Source organism: Osmia lignaria, chromosome 16 (genome assembly GCF_051020975.1).
Source record: "Osmia lignaria lignaria isolate PbOS001 chromosome 16, iyOsmLign1, whole genome shotgun sequence".
In the NCBI taxonomy this organism is placed as follows: domain Eukaryota; kingdom Metazoa; phylum Arthropoda; class Insecta; order Hymenoptera; family Megachilidae; genus Osmia; species Osmia lignaria.
Genome location: NC_135047.1, coordinates 4,674,463 through 4,701,408, shown reverse-complemented (window position 1 = coordinate 4,701,408; position 26,946 = coordinate 4,674,463). Strand labels below are relative to the sequence as shown.

Sequence of the window (26,946 nt, the reverse complement as noted above, 5' to 3'; positions counted from 1 at the left end):
GTTTTGTGTGTTGTTTCCATTATGGATACTTTTTATCAGTATCATAATGGTTTTGTGTGTTGTTTCCATTGTGGGTACTTTCTATCAGTACCATAATGGTTTTGTGTGTTTTCAAGATTCATGCTGAGGTCTATTCGAAATTAGTACCGTTTCCGGGTAGGCTAGTTGACATATCCATTTGTGTAACATTTACAGAATGTACATGGGTCGTACGTTCTGTAACTGTACAACAAATGGAGTAATACTGAAAAAATGTATGATACTACATTTGGTTGTATTATAGTACATTTTTTTATTTGCAAAAGGAAGGGTGGATGGGTGCGGATCGGGCGGGTCTCCAGTCGCGGCAACCTCCACGTGGTGAGACCTGGGCAATCATATTGATCATAATGTAATTACTAATCATTTATAGAAAGTTCAGTTATTCGTGGCTTATACAAGCAAGGTATTATTATATAATTTATTAATTATTTTATTATGAGCAATATGAGCAAATGGCTGCGAGTTTTATATATGTAAATGCAATTTTGTTATTCACAATTCCGGCCTTTATGTAGTATCTAATTATTCCCGGTCGTCTTACAAGCAATTGGCGAAAATAAAGTTTTAAGTTATGTCGGTAATTCAGAATGTTGGCCCCGAGAATATCTTACCGGCAAACTGACTGGTTTGTGTTCTGTTTTTTACTATGGTCGCAATACATTCTAGAGGGCGTAACAACTGTGTATGTAGTTCCAGTCGTTTTTTATAGATGACGTTAGTATTCCTTTATTTCGGAAAATAGATCGGTAAGTTGTCGAGTTGTTTGCGCCTTTTCTTGTATAGATAGAGCTGGACATCGAATTTAAAAGACTTTAATTGATGGCGGTCTTTTTAAGATACAAGTTTATGAATCCAAGTTTCCAAGAATTTTCCCTCAAAATTTATCCTGATATCTCTCTACTCATGAAACCGATAAAATTGAAAGAATTTCCTTTTATTAAAAGGCGAGCAGAAAAATAACAGTTACGAAAGGGTGGCTGGGAAAAAATTCATAATTTCTTAGAGACTGGAATGAAAATAAAAAACAGGGACCTGCTTCTGAGAAGGCAGCCAAGAAACGGAAGCTGGCTCACGATGTAATAACGAAGGTCGGTGTAAAGGGAAAAAAAGATGACTGACAGGGTGGAAAGCACCCAAAGATGAACGCGTAAGGAAGAGGACGGAAAAGAAATCGCAGGTGGAAGCTGCTGGAGCATCTATATAGACAGACAGCTTCTCCTCGAAATGAAACATTCGAGTTATATTTTACGAGGCGAAGATCTTTTGGAAATTAATTATAAGTCTCCCGCTTATCCTGGCTAAGAGGTTACGAAACGGCTATGAATTAAGTTTTATCCCCGTTTCTACGGCCATACCGATACCGTGACTAACGAATGAGCCTGCGAGCTTAAAAAATTGTTCTTCCCAAGATAAACGAACACGGTGGACGATGGGTGTGAAGCGCAGGGAAGAAAAGAGGAGAACGACAGCGTTCCTCTCCTCCGCGACGAAGACGATTAATCAGAGCGGTAAACACGAGTCCTGTAGACGGAAATTAATTTGTATTCTTCTTCGATAGCATTCCGCTATAATGGCGCGTCGCTTTTTAATGCGTCTGGCGAGGAATAAACGAGCCATTGACGAGATGAAATTGGTGAAAGAGGGATAATTGAAGGGAAAAGAATTAATACCAATAAAATTTCGAGGAAACGATCGAATGTGGTCGTAAATGAAATTGAAATGTAATTGAAAGCAATATAAAACGATCTTCGTATTTTCTATTTATAATATTTGGGGAAAAATGTCGGTAATTCTAAATGTAGAATAATATATTTTCGATTTTGGAAGATGGTTCTCTACAGTGGAATTTTTGGACATCAAAAATAAACGCGATCCGTTTTACAAGTGTAACTTATGGATCACGTAGAGCGTTTTTATTTTTCACTACTAAAAGAGTCGATGTCTTTTGTTTAAAATATAGTTTTCATCAAGAAGCACTTTGAAACTGTGCCAACAAACGTGAAGAAACCAGAGATCATTGGAATGCTATTATCGAATTCGACACATTTGTCAAATGACACCAATAAGAATTCGAGGAGTATATCTGAAAAGGTATTCGAAATGGGATGCAGTTTAGAAGAGAAATTGAGGTTTCAAAACTATGTCACGAATGAGTTTTTCCATTAATTACTAACATTAATGAAATGACCCAATTGTGATTACAGTAATCAAACAATACTAAAAAAAAAGTCAGAAAGAAGCTAAACATATTTAAACGCTTTTTTTATAATTGCATCATAAGGAAAGCTCGAGGTCCAGGTTCTCTTTACTGGAATTACTGAAACGCTCGCAACCTTCTTCGGTTGTTAAGTTTTCAAGCATTTTTTGAGAAACATTAAAATCTTTACATCTGCCTGAGAGTAACAGTTCTGCTCTACTTCTTTTAATGACATCAAGACACAACAGAGAAGATCGCAAATAAATTGATTCATCATTTAATAAATTCTACTTTTTCGAATAATTACATCGACGTCCAACACACGTGCACTTACACTTACACCTTCAATTCGTCGCGTTTCACCGAAGCGACACACTCGAGTCACCCAAGACGCTCAGGTGTGCAATCCTTCATTCCCACTAAACGTTTGCGCCGCTTAACTGCAACTCACACCAACAAAATAAAATAAATCACAACATAAAGAAGCCTGCTGCACTGGGTCAGTGGAGAAAAAAGGCCTCGACAGGTTTGAAACCAGTTGTCCGAAAAAAAGAATTTCTGGAAAGTGACCAAAAGGAATAAGTATTATAAAACGAAGGATCTAGCGTTCAGCAGGTTAGTCTGATCGCGAGTCCTTCGATGAAACGGGACGCGTTTGTTTAATCGATCGATCGAACGGTGTATTCAGAGAAACAGAGAAAGAAAAAAGGTGTCTGTTTCCGTAGAGGGGAATCCTGATGCGGTGAGGTAGGGGGCGGAGGCGGAGGAGGAGACCAGGCGCCAACGGAAAGAGGCGCGTCGTGCATGGTCTTCTCATTCTCGTGCTAGGCTTAGTCGAATTTCCCTCTGATCTCTGCTCGTACGAGCTTACAGTCGCGTTTCTGCGTTCGTGTGGACCGCGCGGTTACGTGTCGTTGACGTGTCGTCCTCCACCATCTCGGAAGCGACACGAGAGACTGGTATCGTAAAGATTGGCAAGATTTATCCAGGAACGGTTGTTCGCCGAGCTTTCCCGTTTCAGCGATTCACGCTCGATTTCCATGGATTGAATCGTCTCGGTTCTCCATTGTCGCCGGGAGAATCACGGTGTCTCGTAGGCAAACGCGAACCGATAGTCGTGGAAGGAAAATCGTCGAGGAATGGTAAACCGTGAGAGGGATCGAGTTTGATGGGGTAACTTGGCTCGTTCGACTCGGAAAATAGAAGGAGACGAGGGAGGGATCGTTGACGAGCGATGAACTCGAACGGTTCTTTCGGGACAAAGGCGAGTCGCAATCTCGAGGTTCGAACACCGCAGGTAACCAGGTCCACCGGATCAATGGGAAGTAGAGTGTTTTTCGAGAATGCTGTAGGGTCGGCTTTGAAATTCAACAAAGTTGGGAAAAGAAAGTCGAGAAGTAACCATTGAAGATCTGTCGAGAGGGAAAGGTGACTGAACGGTGGTAGCGCGAATAACGCTTTAGAATCAAGCCGGGCAGCTGGAAGAAGAGACAACGGAAAAAATTGGTCAGCGACAAGGGCGCGAGGAGAGATAAATTAGACGTATAAAACAAGTCGAGCGTGTGTTGAAGAGAAAAGTAGCAGCGTACGAGCGTCTGGCGGAGTGGAAAACGCGCATCGAGAACGAATTGGGTGATACCGAGTGGACGTTTTCAAACCGAGGGTTACAACCGAGGCTGACAAGTGGAACAACCTTGGAAATTGATAGATAGAAGGAGAAGGCCATTCTTCTGCGGTCTGCTTCTCGGGAAATCGATCGTCTCGTTAACAAGTCTCGTAGCAACGTTCGGAAATTATCCGCGGAAGAAGAAGGCGGTCCGCGAGAATACGGATTCTTGGAAAATGAGCGGAGTTGGAGGAAAAGGATTGGCTACGTGATCGATGGACAAAGACGGGGTGGATAAAGAAGAAATAACGAGATCCGGGTCGCGAAATCAATCAGAAGGAGAGGCGAAGGAATAATAATAATTTCGCGGACTCGTTTGATAGGGTAGCTGGAACCGACAGAGCGGAGCCAGGAGAAAAGCTTTTGGTCAACGAACCGTGAACGGTGTTGAACGTAAAGTTTCCTCAGAACTTCTATCCTGCAACACGAATAAGATTACTTTCCTCGAAACGTGGCCGGCTAATTTCGAGTAATAGCTCCTCTATAATTGTTCAGACCGCCCCTCGAGATTACCAAGATGCAGCTGCGTGCGTGCATCGCGTTGCATTATGCAACGGAAGCGGCGATTTAATCGACCACCAGGCGGTTTATGTTCGACGACTACAAGATTACCGTTGAGACTAGGTATAGCTAGAGTTTGCCTCCAACAATCGACGATTTCTACTGTTAATCACGTGTTTCCGGTCCAGGGATACGTGAAGGTTTGATAGTGTTGCGTCTGGCGTTGTTCGGTGCCTCGATACTTACGAGTCTCATTAAGATAGGCAGCCAGATGAACGTCAGAGATCAAAGTTCCCTCATGTGGTTCACCCTCGATGGAATGTAATAAAGTGATATAAAAATAGAGAAAGTGGATCACTTGGGTGTACACAGTTCTGGGCACACCCACGGGTCAATTTTAGTTACAGCTTCCGAGAAAATTCGTGCGTAGAGGGGCAAAAACTCAAATCAGTCGAGTTACCGCTCGAGGGATCATCCGTTCGTGGTTGGAACTCGTTGGAATCGTTTCAGTGATCGACGTTTTCATGAATTCTTACGATTTCACCAAATCAGTTCTTCTTCCGATTGATGAAGCCGTTTAGAGTTCTGAAAGTCGTATAGGGAGGTGCAGTGTTAGATTAGTGTAACATTAGACAAATTTTGAATCATTTAGTGTAGTGTTGTAAGTCGTGACGAATTTAAATAATACACATTTCTGTGAAATTCAGTTACTTGGATCACTTGTGTTTTGCCATGAAGACGAAAATTCTAATTTTTCTAACACTTATCTCACTATCAGTGGGTGAGTCCTCTTTGAAAACGCGATTCAAGAAGTGTTGTCCACCTGATGAGATTTTCTCGGGTCTGACGAAGGTGGGATGCGTCCCGGTACCCCAATTCGCTATGGAACTGTACAGGATTAATCACGGTGATCAGAATGTCAGCTCGAATGCGTCTGAAAGTAAATTTCAATTTCCGATCTGCGAGAATCCGGAAGACATCGCTACGACACCGGTTGCCGAGCTGAAATCCACCGACTTCTTGCAGGTACCAAATAAATGCGTCCAATTGGAGACAGGATTCCTAAAAATCCTAGAAATTCATCAGAACGTTTAAATAATAACTCAACGATGAAAGATAATAATTAGCGATCGGCAGTTTTCGACGACTACACTTTGCCAACTCTGGGATGTTAAATTGGTTAAAATCGTGTTAATTTCTTTCTTGGCACGGATCGATTCTCTTTAAATTTGTTAAATCTTGATCTGTTAATTTTCTACTTTTCGCTTGTGATTTGTAACATCGAGAAATTGATCTGTCTTGGAGGAAATTAATGGTGCAATTACGTTTGGAAAGGTTTTGCAATTCTGTTTGGAAAATTCTTGTTTGCAATAATATTAGGGAGCAACAGAATTGAATTCTAATTTCTATGATTAATCTTCATTATTCTTCACTTTCAGAGATCATCCTGTCTCGAAGTTCTACACGAACCCAATTTACACCAAAGCGTACCGATAATTGTTCATTGTCAATCGGACAAATACAGAGACGAAGAAAATAAAGAACCAATTTTGTCATTACCGCGACTATTGGACGTTAGAAGATGCTGTCCAAGAAATACAGTTTTCGATGAAAGTAATGGAAGTTGCGTATCGATATTCAACGTCATTTCTGATGAAAACTTCTCGGATACTAACGAATTTCTATCCATGCTGCCGAAAGAATTGGACAGCGTGGACTTCTTGAATGTGAGCAGAATCTCGCGAAAATGTCAGGGAGCGACGTTCACTTACGTCATCAACCCCGAGGATCTCGTTTACGTGAACGGAATCTTACAGGTAAACGTGTGCATAAATTTTACGATTTCATGAATGAAATAATAGGAAAGTTTCCAAAAGGTACGAATTACAACGGCGAGAAATTGAAGCTTCTTCTTAGTAGTTGAAATTTATGAATGAACTTTCTGCTGTGACGTGAAATTCTACGAAGGGAAGATTATTTAGTTTCTTTCTGAAAATTTTCAGAGGACCTTGAAATTGAAGATCAACAGTTAATAGAATTCTATAGAATTTTTTTAATCTAGTGTATTCTAGAATTTTTAGGTGTTAAATTGTCTTATGGTTAAGAATTCTTCTATTATTTATGATTGAAAGATTTCAAGTTTTTCATTCACCTTATTTTTTCTTATTTTCAATCAAAAAGGATCACGTCTTATCTCGATTGCGTGATTCATCCAGTTCCTTGAAAATTCTGTAAATAGGAATTGAATAATTTAAACAGAAATTTCAAAAATAATTTCAAAATTTGCGGTTCAGATGCGACAGACTCGAGGGAAACCGAAGGTGGAGGGCTTAACTCCGATGAGGATACCCTTTGCAAATTTAATGTAACTCAGCTACTTAAAACGAATGAAATGTTCAATTCGAAGTGTCAATTCATTCTGCACTTTTCATTTTTCATTTCTCGGAAGAGAAACGCCCTGAAATTCCATTTTGCGTTTTACATTCTATCCTGATAAAAGGGAAACAATGCCACTAATCAGGTGTGTCCATTTACTCAGAAGCTTGCATTAATTTCTTCGCAGATATGCAAACATTCTGCCGCACCTAGGTTGTGTTGAAATTAATTTCCGACGAAAATTCTTACCCATCCATTGCTAAAAAGTTATCTATCTTTGGTGAAGTAATAACGTTGCACAGCAAAATGTAATTTAAAAAGAAGAATTCTTAAGTTTAACAAATTTTGAAGCTATTCGAACACATGTTAACCCTTAAAGAAAAGGCTGCTTTCTGCCACGTACGCTCACACGACCCGATCAGACTATTTATGGTCACCGGGCATGATAAGAAAATAAATTCACCGGGAAAAATCGTTTCTTCGCGCAAAGAGAAACAAACCTTAATGACGGCAAACTAATTTATCAAGTGTACGTGTCAGTTTGTTTATAGCATGTATCCTCTTCCGTAATTTTACAACAGTCTTCCGTTTATTACGGATTTCCTATTCATGGGAAATGATATCGTTATCGGTCAGGGGCGTGACACTTTTGATATCACTCTTCGTGTTATATTGGCTTGATAACAGCGTTACTTCTGAACGCGAACAATGTCTACTTTGTTGATCCTTCGATCAATGCTTCTTCGTCTGTTTGCAATGATTCAGCAGCTATTTTGAATGTCTTTTTTATTTGGGCTTTTCGAACACGTTACGAATATTTTGATTGGACCTGGCGCCTTCAAAAACATGGGCAGCAGGGCAGGTGCCAAAATGTATTATCGTGGTGAAATGGCGGTGAAATTCCCTCAAAAATGAAAATCAAAGCATTGTCTTGGGAAAACAGCGTCGTATTTGTTGAACGGGGGAAAGCCACGCGGTAAACAAAATATTTTGATTAAAATGACACGTAAATTGTGTATGTTATACATGGATGCCAATGGAATAGTGTATTCCCAAGGCTGTCGTAAATTTTATGCCATTCTCGGAGCGACGCGACGTTGCGTGTCAGGCTGGTTTATTATATCTGATTATACTTGAAGATAATTAGGCATATTAATCTTGATGATTTTTGCGACGCTAATAACTTGGTTTCAGTTGAAACCAAACGTGAAGATGAACCTTGAAATACGTTTCCTATCTTTTACCTATTCTAATTAGTCTGTCTATCTTTGATGTATTATAATTAGATAGAATTGTTTAGACGGACTGCTTGTAAATTTTGAATATTTCATTTTCTGCATAATTTATTTATTATTTCGACGATTTTTTTTATTTCTTAAAATTTAAAAGCATGATGTGCTTCATACGTTTCCAATTTTTAATGCTTATTTTCACTTCAGCCGATAAATTTAGTAGTTCCATAAAACGGTTCCCAAATGCATACAAACAGTAATTACGTAAATATAGCTGAATGCAGTTAAACTATAGCTTCTGGTATTTATTTGCTATATTTAAACTGTCAGATTTACGTAAACGAGAAAAATGATTCTAAATTTATGATCACTAAATGAAAGATTCAGATCGAGAATAAAAGTCTTCTTGTGGCAGAGTCTCCTTATCAGTTTTTTCAAAAAGGCAAAGCACGTATTTGAAGTATTCTTAAAAATTGTACAAACACGCATCTGGAATTTCCACCATTTGGCAAATGCATTCAAACACTAGTCGCATGTTGAATGCTTCACCGGTCAACCGGCGATTCGTGATGGCATTTCGTACCACAATGCATTTATAAATATTCTTTCCTGGACAGATGCACACATAAAAATCAAGCAAACCGGTTATCATGTCGTCTTTGCAGCTATTCACACAATCGTCATTCACCTGTCGTATAGTTAGTCAGTGAGGATCATGTAATGCGTCTGTAAAATCCATCAAGTGTCATATAAGCATACCTGAAACGGTTAACTGATACGTGAGAGCTTTTTCAATTAGAAAAGAGTTTTTTCCTTTATTTTTTTCATTGAACTTATTTTAGATTCCATTTACGGTGACGGTAATTAGCAGCCACTCGTTTACTGTCACTCCTTTAAACAGCGGCCTTTGCTTTTATGTAAGAGTTTCATGTACCATCAACTGCATAGGTCATGAGTTATTACCAACAACTGTTGCAACTAATTATAAATTAAAATTTAATTTAATCGCAATTAAAGCTAGTATTTCAACTTCTTAATTTTAATTTTAACTTTGCACATTTTTACAAAGAATTTTCACTTTGAAAATTATGCTGAATTCAAAAAATTTCAATGTGATGTTTGGTAGTTAAGATAAAAACAGTGTGTCATTGTAGATGATTAGAAATAACCATGGATGTTGGTAGTTTTATGCTTTGTTGGGAAGAAAGTGCAATTGTGTATCGTTTCCACTGACTGTACACTTTTCTTGCAGCAGTTGTATTAATAACTGGGGGGATTTCCTCTTCTAGCAGACCAGTAAACGATGAAGTCATATTCACGAGGCCGTGGGTGCCTTATAACAAACATTTCGACGCCTTCATTACTCTCGTATAAGAACCACGTGACGAATCACATAACAGTAAAGTCTTTTTCCTCGCGTTACACCGAGGTGATGTTCCGTTTTCTTGGGCGCACACCACGTGCATAATTGTTTGAATAGATGACGTTTGTTTCTACGAGATAGTTTGTTTTTTCTTCCTCCCATTTTCTTTTTCTTTATAGATGTATCAAATTGTTCGGAAACAGTTGTTCTTCTTTCTTCAAGAAACACAAGTTTAAATTATTAAATATTGAATTTCCATTTTGGGTCAGTTTGAACGGGGCTAATTATGCAAATTATGATTAGGATTGAATTAAAGTTTCATTGTTCCACATCGTGGCTAGGTCACATTTGATCTGCTGATTGAATTTTAATGAAGTGAATAGTAATATCTTCAATGATAGTAATTACGAGACAATTTGGCAATGTATAATACTTTAACGATTGTCTACTTTCAGATGATAACCTACTTTTAATTAATTAAATTTTAATGATTCTGTTCCCATTTTTCCTTGAAAAAATTGTACTTAAAATAAACTTTTGCCAGATGCTTTTAGTTTTCTATTGCAGAGATACAACGTTGAAGCAGTAATAAAACAGGTTTTTACGGTTTTAACAAGCCAGAAGCAAGTTAATTTACGAACCCTTTGGGAAAATTAGCTACTGAACTAATTTACGGAGCATACTTTTATTAACTTCTAGGAGAACTATGTCTGCATTCTGTTCTCTAAATTCCAAGTAAGCAGGAAACAGAGGTCTGGAAGGTCCGTAAATCCAGCAACTTCAAAGCAACAACTTTAAGTTTCATTTTTAAACCCTTCTACTCGCGTTAAGCTACGCAATCATTTCCGCGAATTTGTAGGTCGGTATCGTTCTAATCGTGTATGTTTTTCGATAAAAAGCTTGCCGTTTTGTTTCAAGCAAAAGGTATGAAAGTTTCTCTATAAATCAACTTCTGAAAATTTTGATCAGAGTTTGCTAGAACAAATTTTATACGGTATCCTAACCGAGTAAATTTTACTTTTTATTCGAGACTATATCGCATCGTGCTTGCTCAGCTATTTCTGCAGTATATGCTTCGCTAACTTAGCTCGATATCCAAAATAGGGGAAGAATGATCCAGGATCCTTTATGGTTCATGCTCCATAAGATCCAAGCTTGGCAGCGAGCTGCCAGTTTTCATAAAGAAATCTTCCTATCTCCCCGTAATTCTCATACATTCCTTTTAGGTGTTGTATAATTTTTTTACCTTAATTGTGCAATCATTTTTCACGAGGAAAGATCGAAAAGATCCGCGGGGCATTTTATAACAAAAATCTTTCCTACAAAAACACGAAATTTGCACCTGTTTTGTATTTTGTCGGGAACGTCTACCATTGTGTGAGATTCATAGATGCAAACGTCAATATTTGATGTTTTTAAAAGAATGTTTTATTGTTCACTCGGTGTCCACCGAAATCCAGTATCGCAGAATTCAATGTTTGTTGTGCTAAACGTTCACAGCCATGCGCTGGAATAAATAAACGAAGCGTACTGGAGTTTATGAAACTATAGTATTCCGTCTGCGTTGCAGCAGAAATGCATCGTGGAAAAAAAGAAGGATTTGACAAGTGAAACAGATTTTACGTATAATTTGAGTTGTTATTTTTTTATCGTTGCTTATCTATTCTATCTATGCTATCTTATCTATTTTTCACTATGGTAATCACCGTGTTAATTATGATGATTGAGTTAAGAGAAACAGCATAGGCACCTGTACACTCCAAATGTTTCATCCTAGAAGAATGAAACCATCCTGCTCCTTTCACCCTTTCTGCCAAGCTTACAGAAATGCGCGCGATATAACTTGAATATCCTGCGCTTTTCCACCCTGTAATAAATATCAAGGGATGTTTTTTTGGCGTGAACGCACTGGGGTGGCTGAAGGTAGCGAGGCTTTATTTCGAGCAGCAAAAGGATGCGGAGCGGGTAAATAAATTCGACTCATCGCCGGAGAATCTACAGGGCGTGGTGGTTGCACACCGGTGTGCAATGGCGTAGGAACGATGCGCTGCTGGTGAAACCAAGGACCGCATTGCAGAGGGTGTCAGATAGAAGCTCTCTGCTCTCTGCTTTCAATCGAGCGTACCCTCGCGAAGTCGATAGTCGCGTTCTAATAACGCTTCTCGCCTCATCATGCCGATAATTCTTCATCGGACAATGAATTATTGTCTCCATCGTTCTTTTCTTTTCTATTTGCTTTTGGTCAATCATAGACAATGATCGTCTTCGGGCTGACAGTCACAGTGTTAACACAGAAATCTCATTTCCGCCTTGTACAGTCTTTTCCTCGTTATCTCCGTTTCAATGGGGTCCCGTTTTCCTCGATCGTTCACCTTCGACACTTGCGAAATAATGACACGGAAAACGAGCTAAGCGTTCGACCATCGCGTAATGATCTTCCAAAACCGAACCTCTGGTTATATTTGAAAGAAATTCCATGGTTACTTGGACCATTCTTCAACCGGCATGGTTCGATGCCGTTATTTTCACCACCATCTCGAATCGACAAACAACTTTTTCTTTTTTTATTCTCGCTAAATTTACTCGATTCGGAGAATGATCGAAGGATCGTAGCTTTTGTTGAAACACTGTTATTCCCATAGAATAATAGGACGGGGGATGTTTCAACGGAGGGAGTTTGCTCAGCTTGATGAATCGATGACCCGTTTGAAATTCTAGCGAAATTTTCTCTTCTTCGGTATATTTCCATCATTCTTCTTCCGCGTTAAACGAGAAACGCTGGCTTTATTTGTATTGGAAATAAATGAGAGTCATTTAAAGGAACAATATGTATTGGTAACATTTACAATCCCTCAGTGAACAGTGTTTGTTCAGTGTGCTTAAATAAAAATTTAAAAAGAGAGTGATACTTTATTAGTCTACTGTATTTGTATGAATTTATTTTAAATTAAATTAATAGAGTCAGTTTGGTATTAAAATTTAATTATTTATTATTAACTTACCGGAATAGAAACTCACTCGATCTTGTTACCAGTGTAATTTATTCACCTGCACTTTTGAAGCTCTAAATGACTACTGTTTCATTGCCCATGACGAGACAAAGGTTCCTTTATTCGGAAAGGCTGAAAGACTGGAAACCCTGACGCCTGGTGCGGTGAAATATTTAACGTACTACGGAGACGGAATTCATTTTCAGGAATTCTCCCTTTTCCCTGATGCGAGTCACGTTCTTTCGCTTTAATCTACCGGTGATATTTGATTTCACGCCAGTTCTCGACGAAATTTTTGCGCGTCCGTGGAGTCTTTAAGACGAGTCGAAGCATCGAAGATCGTTCGAGGAATTCGAGGAATCCACGGCTACTGCCGATCGGTTCGCTCGTAAAAACAATTCAAACTTCTTGGCACTTCGAATTTCTCCAGCTTCGAACGAACTAGATTCTTACTGATTCGATTTTATTGACCCTTCCGGTTATCTCGTACGATTTTTCAGGTAACGGTGACGTCCTCGGCGAGGAACACCGAAAGATTGAGCATCAACAGCGAGAACGCTTGTTTGGAGCTGACGCCGGATTTCCGGAAGACACGTCGCATGGTGGTTCGTGTTTGCAGGAGTTCGGATCTTTGCCAGGATAACGTCTGCGTAAGGAAATGTTGTAACACAAAATCGTGCCTCAATGACGTACTGCCCGATTCTCCGAGTTTCTTTCACGAAGCCGTCTCGAAACTTCTGAAAACAGACAGCGTTGCAGGTAGATTTTGTTACTTGAATAATAATTCACCCTTGCAAAATTTTAAAATAATATCTTGTATCTACTTATTTTTCTTGAAAAAATTTTCCCTCTTTCTTGTATTATAACAAATAGAAAATGTATGATCATTCAACCTCTATTTCTCTCCCTCTCAGAATATCCCTATTCAAGTTACGCTCATAAATTGTGGGCTCAGGGACGTGATGACACCTTCCCTTAACCCAGTTTAACCGACCAATGTTACAGTAATCCAGGGAACACTATAACACGAATTTCGATTCATCAGGAAATATTTCGACCATTATCTATGTGTCCAGTACTATTTTCATTTTTTCTTAATTCCAATGCAATTGTACTACCAACAGTAATTCTCAGAATTCACGTACTATGTCTATAGAAGTTCTATGAACATCACTGATTAGTTTTCAATCGTTAGATCTAAAATTTGAAATTTTAATACGTATGGAATTCCCTAGATGCAACGGATAATGACACGGTTTTATTACTGAGAATGAGATTGAACGATTATACAATTAGTTCAGTGTTGGAATAAAACAGGTTGCATATCTCTATAACGTAATCTTTTCCCGTTCTAACGAGTACTTGCATATTGAATTTGCGCAAACAGTGGTTGTGTCACACCTATTTACGTAAGGAAATTTATCCTCCTCCGCCAGAAATGATGTAACAAATGCTTGAACCTCCTTTTCATTCATCATTATTGATGAAGCAGTTTTTAGAAAGAAATTATTTCTTTTAAATTATTAGCTAATTATTAGCAGTTTTAGCAGTTGAAGAAATTATTTATCCGTGGAAATTATTTATGGTATTATAAAATTATATTCCTGGAAGTTTTTTATATAAAATAGTCAATTTCTATTCTCTCGCGGTTTCTGTTTTGTAAGAAATAAATAGAATATGATGCAATAGTTTGATACTTTTTATTTATTCATTTCTCGTTCGCGTTTCTGTTTCAAAGGATATGGTCTGATGGTCGGACCAAAATGCAAGTATGGAATGTTCATGCTGACTGAAAACGATACGTGGAGCATTACGCCAGAAGGATATATTAGCTTCAATCCTGATTTCAAGCCGTGGTACCACGATGAATACTGTATGGAAATGTTTTACAATAATACAACAATGAACAGTCTAACCATGTTTGCTTGTTTCGATACTCCAATTAAGGAACCAAATAGAGTAAGGTAAGACGTTCTTTTCTTTTTATAATACGTATTTTTTTCAATTTTTTTTTCAAAAGTGTATAGGAACTTGAAAGTGTATTTTTAGTTGCATTGCATATGTTCTGGATTTACCAATTTATTCTTTCTTTTGACAGCATTACGCAAAACCGTATAAAATAATATTATTAGGTAATAAAGTTTTATTTATTTGTTTTTTTTCCTCGTTATTTTAGAATCTTCAACGTCATTGTTAGTTGTTAAAAAGTGAAACGTATTCTTTCTAAACTACACCGGATAAACATTGTGCTACACATATCTCATGTATTTATTTATACTTTTTTCATTATCTTTTTTCTTCAGTAAAAAAAGCCTGATGCACTCGTAAATCAAATTCAAATAGAATAATTTTATAATTCGGGTGAAATGTAACCCGATATCGATTTACCGAGGGTAAATAGTATTTATAAAATAAAACTCCGAATAACAAAATATTCTTGCCACTACACATATAATATTTGAGAGAGCAAAGATAGAAACAGATCTCTCGAATTTCATGAATTGAATCCAGCTCGTTATACCATTCACAAAGTTGTATAATTACTATCCGATAAATGTTTCTGTAATTTGAAAAAAACCGCACAAACCATTCGAGCACCCTCGATGTTCAAACTCGATGGTCCATCGTTATAACAAAAGACAGTACTTCACTTTTAAAAGTCTAAAAATAAAATAAAAAAAGGTTCATATCCAATTTGAATTGATTCAAGTTGGACAAATGAAAATCTACGCTTTGCCGCGTTTTCTCTTCGTATCAATCTGCCCGGGGTTCGAAAGTTTTAAGCCGATGGATGGCGACCATTTATTGTTTGAATCCGTTTATTTGACTTCGCGAAGTTTAAACAAGTACCTGGAGCCAGTCGAGTTGGCGAAATTCAATAGGAGCTGGCTCCAAAACTTTCACATTCGTTGTTGGATGTTTTACAGCACATGTGTGAATACGTACAGGCAATTAGTTATTTTACAGAAAATTACAAATTTTGTAATTCTGATGTCTCCTTCCTGGTCTGCATGGCCCACAATAGCAATTATGTTTCCATCAGTACCGTTTTGAAAACATTTCTTTTCAATTTTCAATTGAATTTTAATTTTATATTTGCTTCATTACTTTCTGTCGTATATTGTAAAGTGGATTTTATGCTTTACTAACCGTGGGTAGTTAAAAACTATGGATACAAGTTCTCGTTGCTGGTCAATCGTTCAAACTAGAGCACAGATTCTTTCATGATAGCCGTATATTGTGGCTGCATCAATGCCAGATAGCCAAGTTGTTTGCCAGTGATGCGGACAATGTGCACGGCCGTGCATCTTCAAACAGAAGAATAAATAACAATGGTACAAGTCCATTTGTCTGATGAATAGAAGAAGTGCCATTCATCGGGACAAGTCGTAACGAAGTGGCATCTGACCGTACATTCGCCTTTTGTCGTATATGTATATTTCTTTTTCTTTTCCTTACTTTTTACGATATTTAAAACATTGTCCATAGTGAATACGACGGAAAATAAATGTAGCAAATTTCAGTGAAAATGATTAGAAACAATTGTAGTTCAAATGTTTATCTCTGCACACCTTTGTAATATTATTTCTCAGAAAGGCAGTTTCTGGAGTGGTTTCATTTATCTTCGACATCCTCCATTAAGAATTGTAAATCATCTCAACGAACTTCTATAAATTCTGATGATTTCCTTCAATCTCAGCAACGGTGGAATTTAATTGCCTCATTTTCACGCCCACATACATCGTTCTATTAATCAAAAAAATTAATCAATTCGGCTCACAGATTTGAATGCTACGAAGTTTCCTTAAATTCTGGCATAAATAAGGATCAAGCGATATTAACGAGCTCGTTGATGACGAGAAGACACGATAGCACTTATTGTCAGAATACTGGCTTCTTGATAATGAGAATAATTAAGCGCAGATACAATTTTCTTTGTGGCGGTCACGTTCATTCCGCGAGAGGAAATTTCAGTTTTTTAAGATTTCTCGACAGAGCTGAAACGATTCCTTTTGTCATAGCTATGGATCTTTAGAAAATCGTCGTTATTTCTTTGCACTGATTTCAGATTTATAATTTCGAACATTTTGGAGGCAATCAGTTGCGTGTTTCTGTTGTTGACGTTGTTGGTTTACGCTTGTCTACCAACGCTTCAGAATCTACATGGGAAAACTCTGATGTGCCATTCCGCGAGTCTTCTGGTGGCTTTTGCTTGTCTTTCCATAATACCTTGGGTGACACCACCGACAGAACAATACGGAACTATTGAAGAACTCTATGCCACTAAATATTGCGCGATACTTGGTATGCTGTCTTCTTATTCAAAGTTTCTAATTAAATCTTTCAAAATTTATAAAATTTGATGAATTATTTCATTCGGAATGTTATAATAATTCAAACTAAAAAATGAAATATTTAATTAAAATAAGTTTTAACACTAGAACCACCAAACCAGTCAAAATGGCTGGCTTTAAGTTTCTTTTTCATCGAGGTATTTTTGTTGAAATACACGTTGGCTTAAAATTAACTTAAAATCAAGTGTGCATAAAACGTTGGTAGTTCTAGTGTTAAGAAAAATCCCTGAACAAAATCTTCTGTTTTCATTTGCAGCATTCATCATGCTCTTCGCTTTCTGGTCTGCGTTTTGTTGGTTGAACGTCATGTGCTTCGATATTTGGCGAACATTTGGGTAAGTTTCAATGGTTCATTTTTCTTTCTCAACTTAACGAAATTCTTGCGAAAGGAGATTTGTCGTGAAGCAAACTACGAAGAAAAGGTGGATAATCGAGTTTAAAAGGGAATTAGTTGCAAAGTGACTTAAGTACACGATGACTAATGCGACAGAAATCGAGCCCGTCAATGATCCAGCAGATCACGGTGGATCTTTATTGAGAAGTTTTCGAGGAATACTGCGACGAGTATTTTATACGTGGCGATTTTTCAAGTGTCCCCAGTATAATAGATTACCCAGGATGATAGAGCTTGTAAGAATAGTTTTTGCCCCACATAATTTATTCTCCTCTCAAGTCTTGCAAGTTGTACCAGGTATCTCCTCGGATCCCTCGAGATGAACAGCAAGAGAAAAGTTTAATAGAAATGAAACAATTCATTCTTTCCATTGAGCAAGAAAATAATTGCCTCCAATTAAATACTTATCGGATAATTGCAATGGAAGGATTACATAGAAGATCCCGTTTATTGATCACTAGTTTATTAATTCAATGAATTTATTAAGCAACTTCTTACAGATGAATTCGTGATTAATATTTTGTCTTGCTTAATGGAATTACTTAATGGATTTTATAAATTATTTAATGTAGTAGTTAGTCAATATTTTTCTGCTACTTTCCTATTAAGGAAGTCCTATACCACCATGGAACTTATTGAATGAAAAAGAAAATTGTAATTTACAGTATTATTCATTTCTCTTCATAAGTTTTTAAAAAAAAAGCGTCAATTTTATAGCACTAAATCTTTCAGCAGACTCATGAAAAAGTACCCGGCCAGTAGCGATGACAAATGAACGATTTTCCTTTCTCATCGAAAAGTTAATCAATTCCATCGATATTCACAGATGCAATAATCCGGGTTTGCGGATTCCGCCGCGATAAATTTCATCCTGTTTCCCCCCTGAGGGAATTAACCTTCTCTCTGGTGGGTAATTTGAGAAATACCCTAACTTTCGTTCTCCGATTTCTAATTTCCACGGTATCGCCGTTCTCTGACCACGTAACAACGGTAATCCAGGCTTTTAACGCGTTTACCGAGATTTCATTTCCAAATTACACCGGACGCTGTTAAAACTAGGGTAATGTGTCAGTAGCGAAGGGTAATTCGATTCCGGAGGGATATTTAACGTAAACTTTGCGCCCGTCAACGGGGAATTTCCGGTTTACAGTAATTTCTCGTTACTACGGATAGTGAATGGATATCCGATACTATCTCTTGGAAATTTCTAAGAATTTCAAACAATTTCAAGTTAAAATATTCTTGAAGCTTTTGGAAGTCTTGGAAGAGTTCGAGATTGCCTCTTGAAAATGAAAGAGAGGTAATTGATACTTCAAAGAATTTGTTGAGTACTGTACAGTAACGAGCATAGTAGATTTATATTAAGAAAAATGGTGCTGTCGAAGAAGACAGAATATTAATTTGAATGCCTTCAAAATCAGAATTCTCAATCTAATTTATAATAATTTCGTTTACTTTCGACTTAACGTTTTCCTCAAATTGCTTCCCCATTGTTTCGCATCCAATCCTGATTCATCGAAGGTTTAGGTGTGTGTTCTCTCATGTCGCAACACGTAAAAGTTTGTGTTTCTAGCATGCTATTCTAGCTGTTGGATTTGTAAATATGCGGAGAAAATAGAACTACGTGAACAGAGAATCGTCGCCTTCCCGTTCTTCCCTTTTCTTGTCAGCTTTCGAAACATTGTTTCGAACTCTTCTAGTCTTCGAATTTTTCGAATTTTTCTAGTCGTCAGTTTATTTATAAGTTATACATTTTCTGTTGCCTTGTTTCTTTTATTATATACATCTGAAGTGACCATATTGCTTGACTTATAATTCTTAAGAATGGTAATTTTTAACAATTCAAGAGAAGATATTGTTACAAATGTCTGTTTCAATAAATAGGCACAGTAACCTTGCAATTACATTTTACATCTGTTCCATTTCCATACGAATGAGCTGAGAAAACGAATTCCTCGACTTCCGTTTTATCGATAGGGTGGCTATCGTCGATCCGACGAATCGTTTTGATATCAATCAAACAGCTTCCCCGAAAATAAACGTCCTTCATTTTGCTCTCAGTTTTCCGCTAAATCATCGTTAATTCATTTGTCGGTTAATACGTCAATTTTTTTGAACGAATGCTTTTCATCGTGAATCATTCGATCAGGATGTTCGAAATAATTAGACATTTTACAGATGCAAAGAACGTGTTAAATATTAAGAAAGAACAAAAAGCTTTGTATATTTACAAGAGATATTTTTAGGTAACCTATAGGTTACCTTAGCTGTTTTTCGATCGTGCCAATGAGAATACTTTTATGATTCTAGAAAAATGTAGAGGACATTTGAAAAAACATCTTATGTAAGATGATTCTATTAAAAAAAATAGACTGACCTTATAGATTAACATTAAATTAAGAGCGACTAAATACGAAACGCTTTAAAGTAGATGATACGATCGAAATGACAGTATTCGAAAGAAAAAAAATATTAAAATAAATTTTTTCTCTTTTAGAAGGCTACGTGGAACAATTAGCAGAGGTCAATCTCATAACAAACAATTTCTGTTCTACTGTCTCTATGCATGGGGCTTATCAATGTTCATAACAGTCTTCGGGGTTTTGAGCGACGAGATTCAACTTCTGCCAAGACATCTGAGCCCTAATTTCGGTTCTATAGCTTGCTGGTTCGAAAGTAAGTAGATAGCAATAAGAAGTATATTTTATTATAATAAAACGTAGCCATCGTCATTAAAAATGTTCGAGATTCAGTAACTGGAATAGTCGCAAATTGCCTTAATGGCCATTCAAAGTAACTATCAGTGTCGTTATCTTTTTTCCTCGTTTCGTACGGGGGTTTCTTTAGCTCACACTCGACTAGTCATTGATAAGTAAGCACCAATTACAAAGTTTCTTCCCATTTCATTTCACTGGGAATTAGGAGTCGAACGGGAAATCGTGTGCTGCATAGACCATTAGTCTTCCGATGGAAATGAAATTAACTGAAGAATGATTCTCGATTCTTAGGAAATCTCAGTGACTTTTGTTTAATTTAAATGCAAGCTAATTAAATCCATAGGATGAACATTTATCAATCACCGAACTTTGATACATAATTCAACCACTTTTGTTGTACCGAAAGTCTTTGATGTGCAACGTGAAATTTTACCCTTTGACCGGTTGAAGCGTGACACGTTAATTACGCCCTCAAAAATTCGCGCAATGAGAATGTAACGAAAAGACGTATTTAGGCCATGATGAGCATCCGTTCTAAGCTTTTCTCGTCACGCAACGTTTCTTCGCCGTTACACTAAACGAGTGTCGGCCATTCAGCTAATTACACTAATTAGTTCGTGTTGCTAGACGATGGTTTTGCACGAAATCCAGCCTTAAGAGGCGAGCTCGTTAAAGCCGACCGGAGACCAAGTGTTTTATAATACAAATGTTCCACGGCCATTTCCCTTTTTCTTGCTTTTGTACGTCTGAATAGCGAGATTTTATTATAACTACCGTGAAAGTTGAGTTACTCCTCTCACTTAACCCCTTCTCACCAATAACCCATTATTTGCGCGTTAATGCGGCAATAGTTCATTGTCCAACGACCTAATTAAAATGCCATTGACAATACAAATATTTTCTATTCGTTTGAAGAACCTCGAATTATGTGAAAATTATTTGACCTTTCCTCTGTTTGGATCAACCCTCATTCTTCTACATCCACGTGTTCTAATAATCATAAGGCAGAAGTTGAAGTTCAGAAATGATTTTCATCTGGATGATTTGACATAGAAAATGTGTGAATGTCACAGGTCAGCCCGGGATGTACGGTGATCTGATTTTCTTCCGGGGACCAATCGCAATTCAGCTGACATCGAACGTGGTGTTCTTCATTCTCACGTCAGAGCGGTGTAGCAAAGTGAAAGCAGAGATAAGAAGGGTTGCCGACCCATCGGATCCCAGGAGCAAACGATTTCACGCTGACAAAACTAAGTGAGTTTATCGGCCTCCCTCAAAGTGAAACCCGTTGAATTCGATAGAGATACGATACGGGAATACCTCGGGCCGCGTTTTCACTTCTCGAACCCTTTGTCGATGCGAGTGCTAAGGGAACTTTTGGATTTGCTTGATTTTCACCGAAATACCCTAACTATGTTGAGCTTACAGATAAAAGCAACTTTAGTACGTTCTCTGCCGCAGTGAAAATGGACCCTCGTGGAATAACACTGATTAATTTTCAAATTTCAAGCTTAATGTTTTTAAATTGTATTCAAAATTTCTACACCCTACACCCTATCCTTTTTCTTGCTCACATAAAAGATTGAACTTTTATCAATGTAGGTTCATCATGAACGTGAAACTGTTTATCGTCATGGGAATATCTTGGATCGCAGAGATAATTTCTTCCTTTGTAAATCAATATACTAATTACACCTGGCAGGAGCAAGTATTCTACGCGACCGACGCGTTGAACTGTCTCCAGGGTGTCTTGATATTCCTACTGTTCGTGATGAAGAAGAGGGTTTATCATGCATTGATGAAGCGACTGGGCTTCGAAAAGAGGAAAGGCTTGAGCCAAGGAACCTCGACGTTACAAGACCCACTAAGAGTGAAAATGAGTGCAAGTAACAGCACGCTAACGTCTAGTTTCGGTGTTAGTTTAGCACCTTGATCAGTGAAAATCAAATATTAATTGTATTACCACACTGTTCATGCTTATCGCATTGGGTATGAAATATCATACAGATTTGTCACCCAATGTTTATCCTACATAAAGAGTTAAATATTGTAGAAAAAATATACGATTTTCTACGATTTTAACTTGCCACAAAACTCTTTTGTGAAGTAAGGAAATATATTTTTTTTACTATTTGATAATTTGTCTTTTGTTTTTATTATTCCTTCTCCATAGGTCGTTACTTTCATTTTTATATGAAATAAGGACTAAAATATTTATATTGATTATGTTAACGATTCACAATAATTGAATAATGTATTAATAAAAAATGTAATAGAACTTCAACTTGTATTTCATTGAGCCTGTGAAGGTATGGCCTTCATTATAAATTATTATAATTTGATAAAGTCGACGAAAAAAGATCTAGGATTCTTTTTTGGAAGGCTCAACTATCGAACAGATACAATGCACCATTCTAAAAAACACTCGCAGTTTTTAAACCGGGTTTAAATCATGTAGATGTATGATAAACGACTTTTCCAAAAGGTTCGTATTCGTTTCGCAGCATCCGTGGAAACGTTGCATCGATTATTTGTACTTCGGAGAAAAATAATCGCGATAGATGACATCCGAGATGTTACAAACGCGATAAATTACTGAGAATCCTGCAATTTTACAGACCGTTCTTTACAAGATGTTTTTTAAAACGCTGGATAAAATATTTTTGCAACATTTTGCAGCATATTTGTATTAATCGAAATGCTATTAGATATGAAGCATTCAAATGATCAGCATTTTTAATAAACCTGATAATTTTTAATTTTTCATATTTGAGAAATTATCAATATTTACGTTACTTTGGTGCAATTAACTTGTAATTTACAAGTATTGCTTGCCAGGTTTAATTGCTGAAAAGTGAAAATAAATATTGACGTCCGAAAGATATCGGCTACGATGTCTCTAGGTATTAATAAACACCGTTCCCGGGTTTAATGCATTATTAATCGATGTACCTTTCAGCAAATATTGACACTTCCGCTGAGGTGCACAATCGGATTGTTCCTCACGCTGTTTAATTTGTTACTTGATAAGCTCCTGGCAAATGGCGATTCAGATAACCACTGATTCTTGATAGATCGCCGTTAATTAACCGTTCTTCGATGCAAAGTGAAAGCATTGAAAGGTGAAGAGAAGAGAAAAGTGCAGAGTGTGCAAAGAAAAAAGTTGAAGCTTCAGAATAATGGATTTCATGTGCATTTTCTCCCTCTTTTTTTTCAAGGTAAGAGGTTTAATTAAATTTGTAATTAGATATTTTATGTATTCACCTTGCATTTTTTTGATTAATAAAATATTTATAGTGGATGTTCAATAAATTTTTAATTTCTATTGGGTACGTATTTATCCTTCAAGAGAATTAATTGATCTTACGTAAAAATAATAATCATTTTCTCAGTATTTAAAAAATTTAAATACTGATGGTGTTTTGTAAAATTAAATAAATATTGTAGTTCAGTGTTATTCGCGTGAGATAGATCAATATTATTCTTGTTATTATTACCTTCATTCTTTTGCACAACCAAAGACTTCCGTGCCAGTTTCCGGTTCGAAGGGCCGCACTTTCGAAAAATCATTTTTCCTCACTAATTTTCCTGTTTCTTTACGGCTTCTTCTTTCACCACCCTCTATACACTGTCATGTAGTCATTTTTCCATTCATCGTATCAAATGAACGTATAATAAATAGAGAAATATAATATTTGAAGTCCAATATCACTTCAATGAAATCTTTTAATGAAAAACGAAAAAAAAATGATAGAAGCAGATTTTCATGGAAAAAGGTAAAATATTATATTCCAAAGGAATGTAAACAGAAATTTTAGAATCAAAAATGCTTTTACGGTTTGCTAGAATAATATGAAAAAGATTATATAAAAAATAAAAGTTGAAGTGATTTTTAAATGTGGAAAAATAGTATTCAAATTGGAAAAATGATATTACTGAAAGATAAATGAAAACAGTGAAATCGTTAACTAATTATTTTTTAATTCTAACATAGTGGAATTGAATGTTTAATATCTACCAACAGTAAGGTTTCACTGGCACACTGTCATCCCTTCCATCTGGCAAATTAATCTCGGCGTCCTCTCAAGCTAATTAATTAATCGATTAGTACAAGCGAACACCGTTTACTTGAAGTCTCAGCCGATCGATTAATCAATTCGCTGACTATGTCGCATTTCTCTTTCGCTCTCGTGTTCAAGGCTAATTGTATAGACACAGAGTATGTACAAGCACACATATCCACACATGTGCACAGGCGCACACATTCATCAATCATACCTGTAACTTACAACATTATAGTTTCAGAACAATCTAAAAAAAAAAAGTGTGTATCATGTTCATACAACACGTGTCTTTTTTTTCTGTTAACACGTTTCACATTTCAGAAAATCATTTGACATTCGAATTAAAGTGATAAAAAAATTTAGTGATAAAGTGTTAAATAAATTTTTACAAAAAACTGTCAAAGGGGGTCATCTCTTATAAAATCTTTAGAATCCTAACTTTCAAACATATCAAATTACCAGTCTTTTTATTTATGCTTGTTTCTTTTTCCTTATACCAAGGGGTATTTGTAGGAAGTTGAAAATATTTTTCAATAACGATCTATAAAATTCCTACCGAATTTCTTCTTAATTATAATTACCTCTAGTCATAAAAATAACTTTCTTATTGCTTGAATTTGATTAAGCAGATCTAGGCTCGAACCTCGAAGATAAAACGTTGTCCACTAACAACCTTAAAGAATACACAACAAACCATCTGAAATTTCGAATGGAGGCAAGATTTTCTATTTTTTAAACGAAGCTCATAGATTACCTCCAGGCGTAAATCAGAAATCGCATTTAATCCTTAAACATCAGAAAATAATTAATCACCATTCTCCTAACTTGTAGCAACAAAGCCTGAAACTTACAGGAACAGCTCGCCAAGTGATACCTTGATTTTAATGAGCCTTTCTACGTTGATAAATCACGTTATTATAATCTCTGTATACAAGGGGGAAAACGTGGTACAATACAAGTAGCTACACTCTTATCATTTACTATATACCAGAAAATTGAAGATTTAAATATTATACGAAAATTTTCAAAATTAATTGCAGATATTAATGTTAAGATTAATTCATAATAGAATATGGGGTGTTCTCCCTTATATCGTTATTCTTTTGGAGACCACTTATGGAGAAGGGGAACCTGGGTCAGGGGAGGTTTATGATGAGGCCCAGAAATCCCTGAACCCTCAGAGAATAATGGACAGAGCCGGAAATCCGGGATGTTTATAGGAAGGGACGGCAGATCTATGGGAAAGGAGGACAAAAGAACTTATAACAACGTAATCAATTAGCATAGAAAAGCTAATTAAAATTAAAAGTCACCATTTGGCAGACTCTCCTTGTTACCAATGAACATTCAATTGTAAAGAACCAAGGCACCCACTACTGAATTAACCTGTGACGCGAGTGTAACACAAGATCTACGGAGAAATAAGGAAAAACGGTCACGTTCGAGGAGCACCATTTGCACAAGCATTTCGCCTCAAGGCTTCCTCTCGTTTGCGGTCTCCTCGAGGTCCGGGTCCTCGTTGATGATGGAGATGTCTCGAATCGAGGGTCTGCGAGCTTTCCAACCCTCGGGAGGCACCATAGGCGCTGTGGTCTTCGTCAGGAGCTTCGGTCCCGACAGGGTAATAAGGATTGCTCCTGCAGGAGCTGTGAGCAGTATCGAGAGTACGCACACAGTTACCACTGTTTCAGCATAGTACATTTCTTTCGGATTGTTCTGGTCAATTCTGTCCAGAGTGGTGGGTGCTAAAGCTGCCTGAACGGTCGCTTTCGCCATACAGGCTAAAGCAATGAACACTTTCTCTTTGAGGTTCAATTTCGAGCCAACCCCAACGAGGATCGTTACGATTATTCTAATTATGAAGGCTGCTAGGAGACATCCGAGAGACAGATACACGGTTTTACTGTCCAGTTCGTCGATTTTAATTTGCGTGCCCGTCATGGCGAACAGGATGGGCTCGAAGATCATCCAGAAGATCTCGAACGCTGTGGCCACAGGATTCTGAAACAGAAGAGGGTGGTTAGAATGGTACCTTAAAATAATTATTATCACGACACGCTTAATGATAATTCTTCTTCGAAGAATGGTCGGTAAAATGGACGAGTTTACTTGTCTTTTCCATTCAAGATATCCAAGGCAAAGGAATTATTTACTCGTTTTAATGACTCGAGGCGAGACGACAAAGGCGACAAGCGTACTTGGTCGCGGGTATTAATGGCGTTGATTTACAACGAGAAAGTGTAAGGCTGTTATTAAGCACGATAATATCCACGGCGAAATATTAATGAAATTGACGATCTCTCGTGGGTAGTTGAAGGGAGACGACGGGCGACGGTGCGGAAGAATAACGACGCCACCCTCAGTGAGGTAATTGTATCGCGTGTCGTGGTGAGAGGCACAATTCATAACGGATTCGAAGCCTACTTTAATCGGACATTGCCGAGGGAAAACGGCTGCAACACGATACCTTAATCACTGTAATTTAAGAAAATTTATGATTTTTAATATCCCACATAGGGAGCGAAGGAATTCCATTTTCAAAAACCAAATTAATATTTTTGCAAAGAGCTAAAAGCTTTTCAAAACACATTCCTTTCGGTCGACGCAATTTTGTAAAAGGATATACCTATAAGCTTTCCGCGTTCAATAGGAACTTTTATTCTTGCCATTTTTCACGATACGATCGTCGAACGCTTAGACCGTGTCACTGTTACGTAGCAATAGTATCGCATAAGAGGATTAGTCCCCGGCGAACTGTTCATGTAGTGTATCTGGGAACAAATGGTAAAGTATCATCGATCGAATAACGAAAACTCGAACAACAGCGAGGATATCGCGAGTTCTCCAACAAACTCTACCTCGACCAGCGTGTCCCTGCATTTAGATTATTTTGTTGGAAACTTTTCGTCGAACCTAAAATAAATCTCGACCACTTGGTACGATGAAATAAGGGATGATAAAGTGGAGGGAAGAGAAAACTGTGTACCAGAGTAAAACAATTTTAAATAATCTCTATACTGTTTAGGGTAAAATGATTCTTCTGCTGAAA

At 37.2% G+C, this 26,946-nt stretch overlaps 2 protein-coding genes across 3 annotated transcripts in view; one reads left to right on the top strand and one right to left on the bottom strand.

The window, feature by feature from the left end:
• Window positions 1-335: 335 nt before the first annotated feature.
• Window positions 336-21,989, top strand: LOC117601069 (putative G-protein coupled receptor Mth-like 2). Its single transcript, XM_034317339.2, has 9 exons — window positions 336-5,432; window positions 5,846-6,223; window positions 12,868-13,126; window positions 14,106-14,331; window positions 16,437-16,672; window positions 16,979-17,057; window positions 19,614-19,792; window positions 20,907-21,087; window positions 21,436-21,989. The coding sequence occupies exons 1-9, from the start codon at window positions 5,139-5,141 to the stop codon at window positions 21,764-21,766; spliced, it is 2,163 nt and encodes a 720-aa protein (XP_034173230.2). The 5' UTR covers window positions 336-5,138; the 3' UTR covers window positions 21,767-21,989.
• Window positions 21,990-23,658: 1,669 nt separating this feature from the next.
• Window positions 23,659-26,946, bottom strand: part of Nha1 (Na[+]/H[+] hydrogen antiporter 1) — a 40,640-nt gene continuing 37,352 nt past the window's right edge. Inside the window, exon 6 of one of the 2 annotated variants that reach the window (XM_034317341.2) lies at window positions 23,659-25,898. In XM_034317341.2, the coding sequence (XP_034173232.2) occupies window positions 25,371-25,898 (528 nt within the window). In that variant the 3' untranslated portion in view covers window positions 23,659-25,370. The remainder of the gene's footprint in view (window positions 25,899-26,946) is intronic. The other variant, XM_034317342.2, reaches the window with a different exon arrangement.

Bases quoted from the DNA above. Each gene is read 5' to 3' on its own strand.
- LOC117601069 (XM_034317339.2), top strand. From the start codon at position 5,139: ATGAAGACGAAAATTCTAATTTTTCTAACACTTATCTCACTATCAGTG. The intron at 16,673-16,978 runs GTATGCTGTCTT...TTTCATTTGCAG, and splicing joins TAAATATTGCGCGATACTTG to CATTCATCATGCTCTTCGCT. The intron at 21,088-21,435 runs GTGAGTTTATCG...TTATCAATGTAG, and splicing joins TTTCACGCTGACAAAACTAA to GTTCATCATGAACGTGAAAC.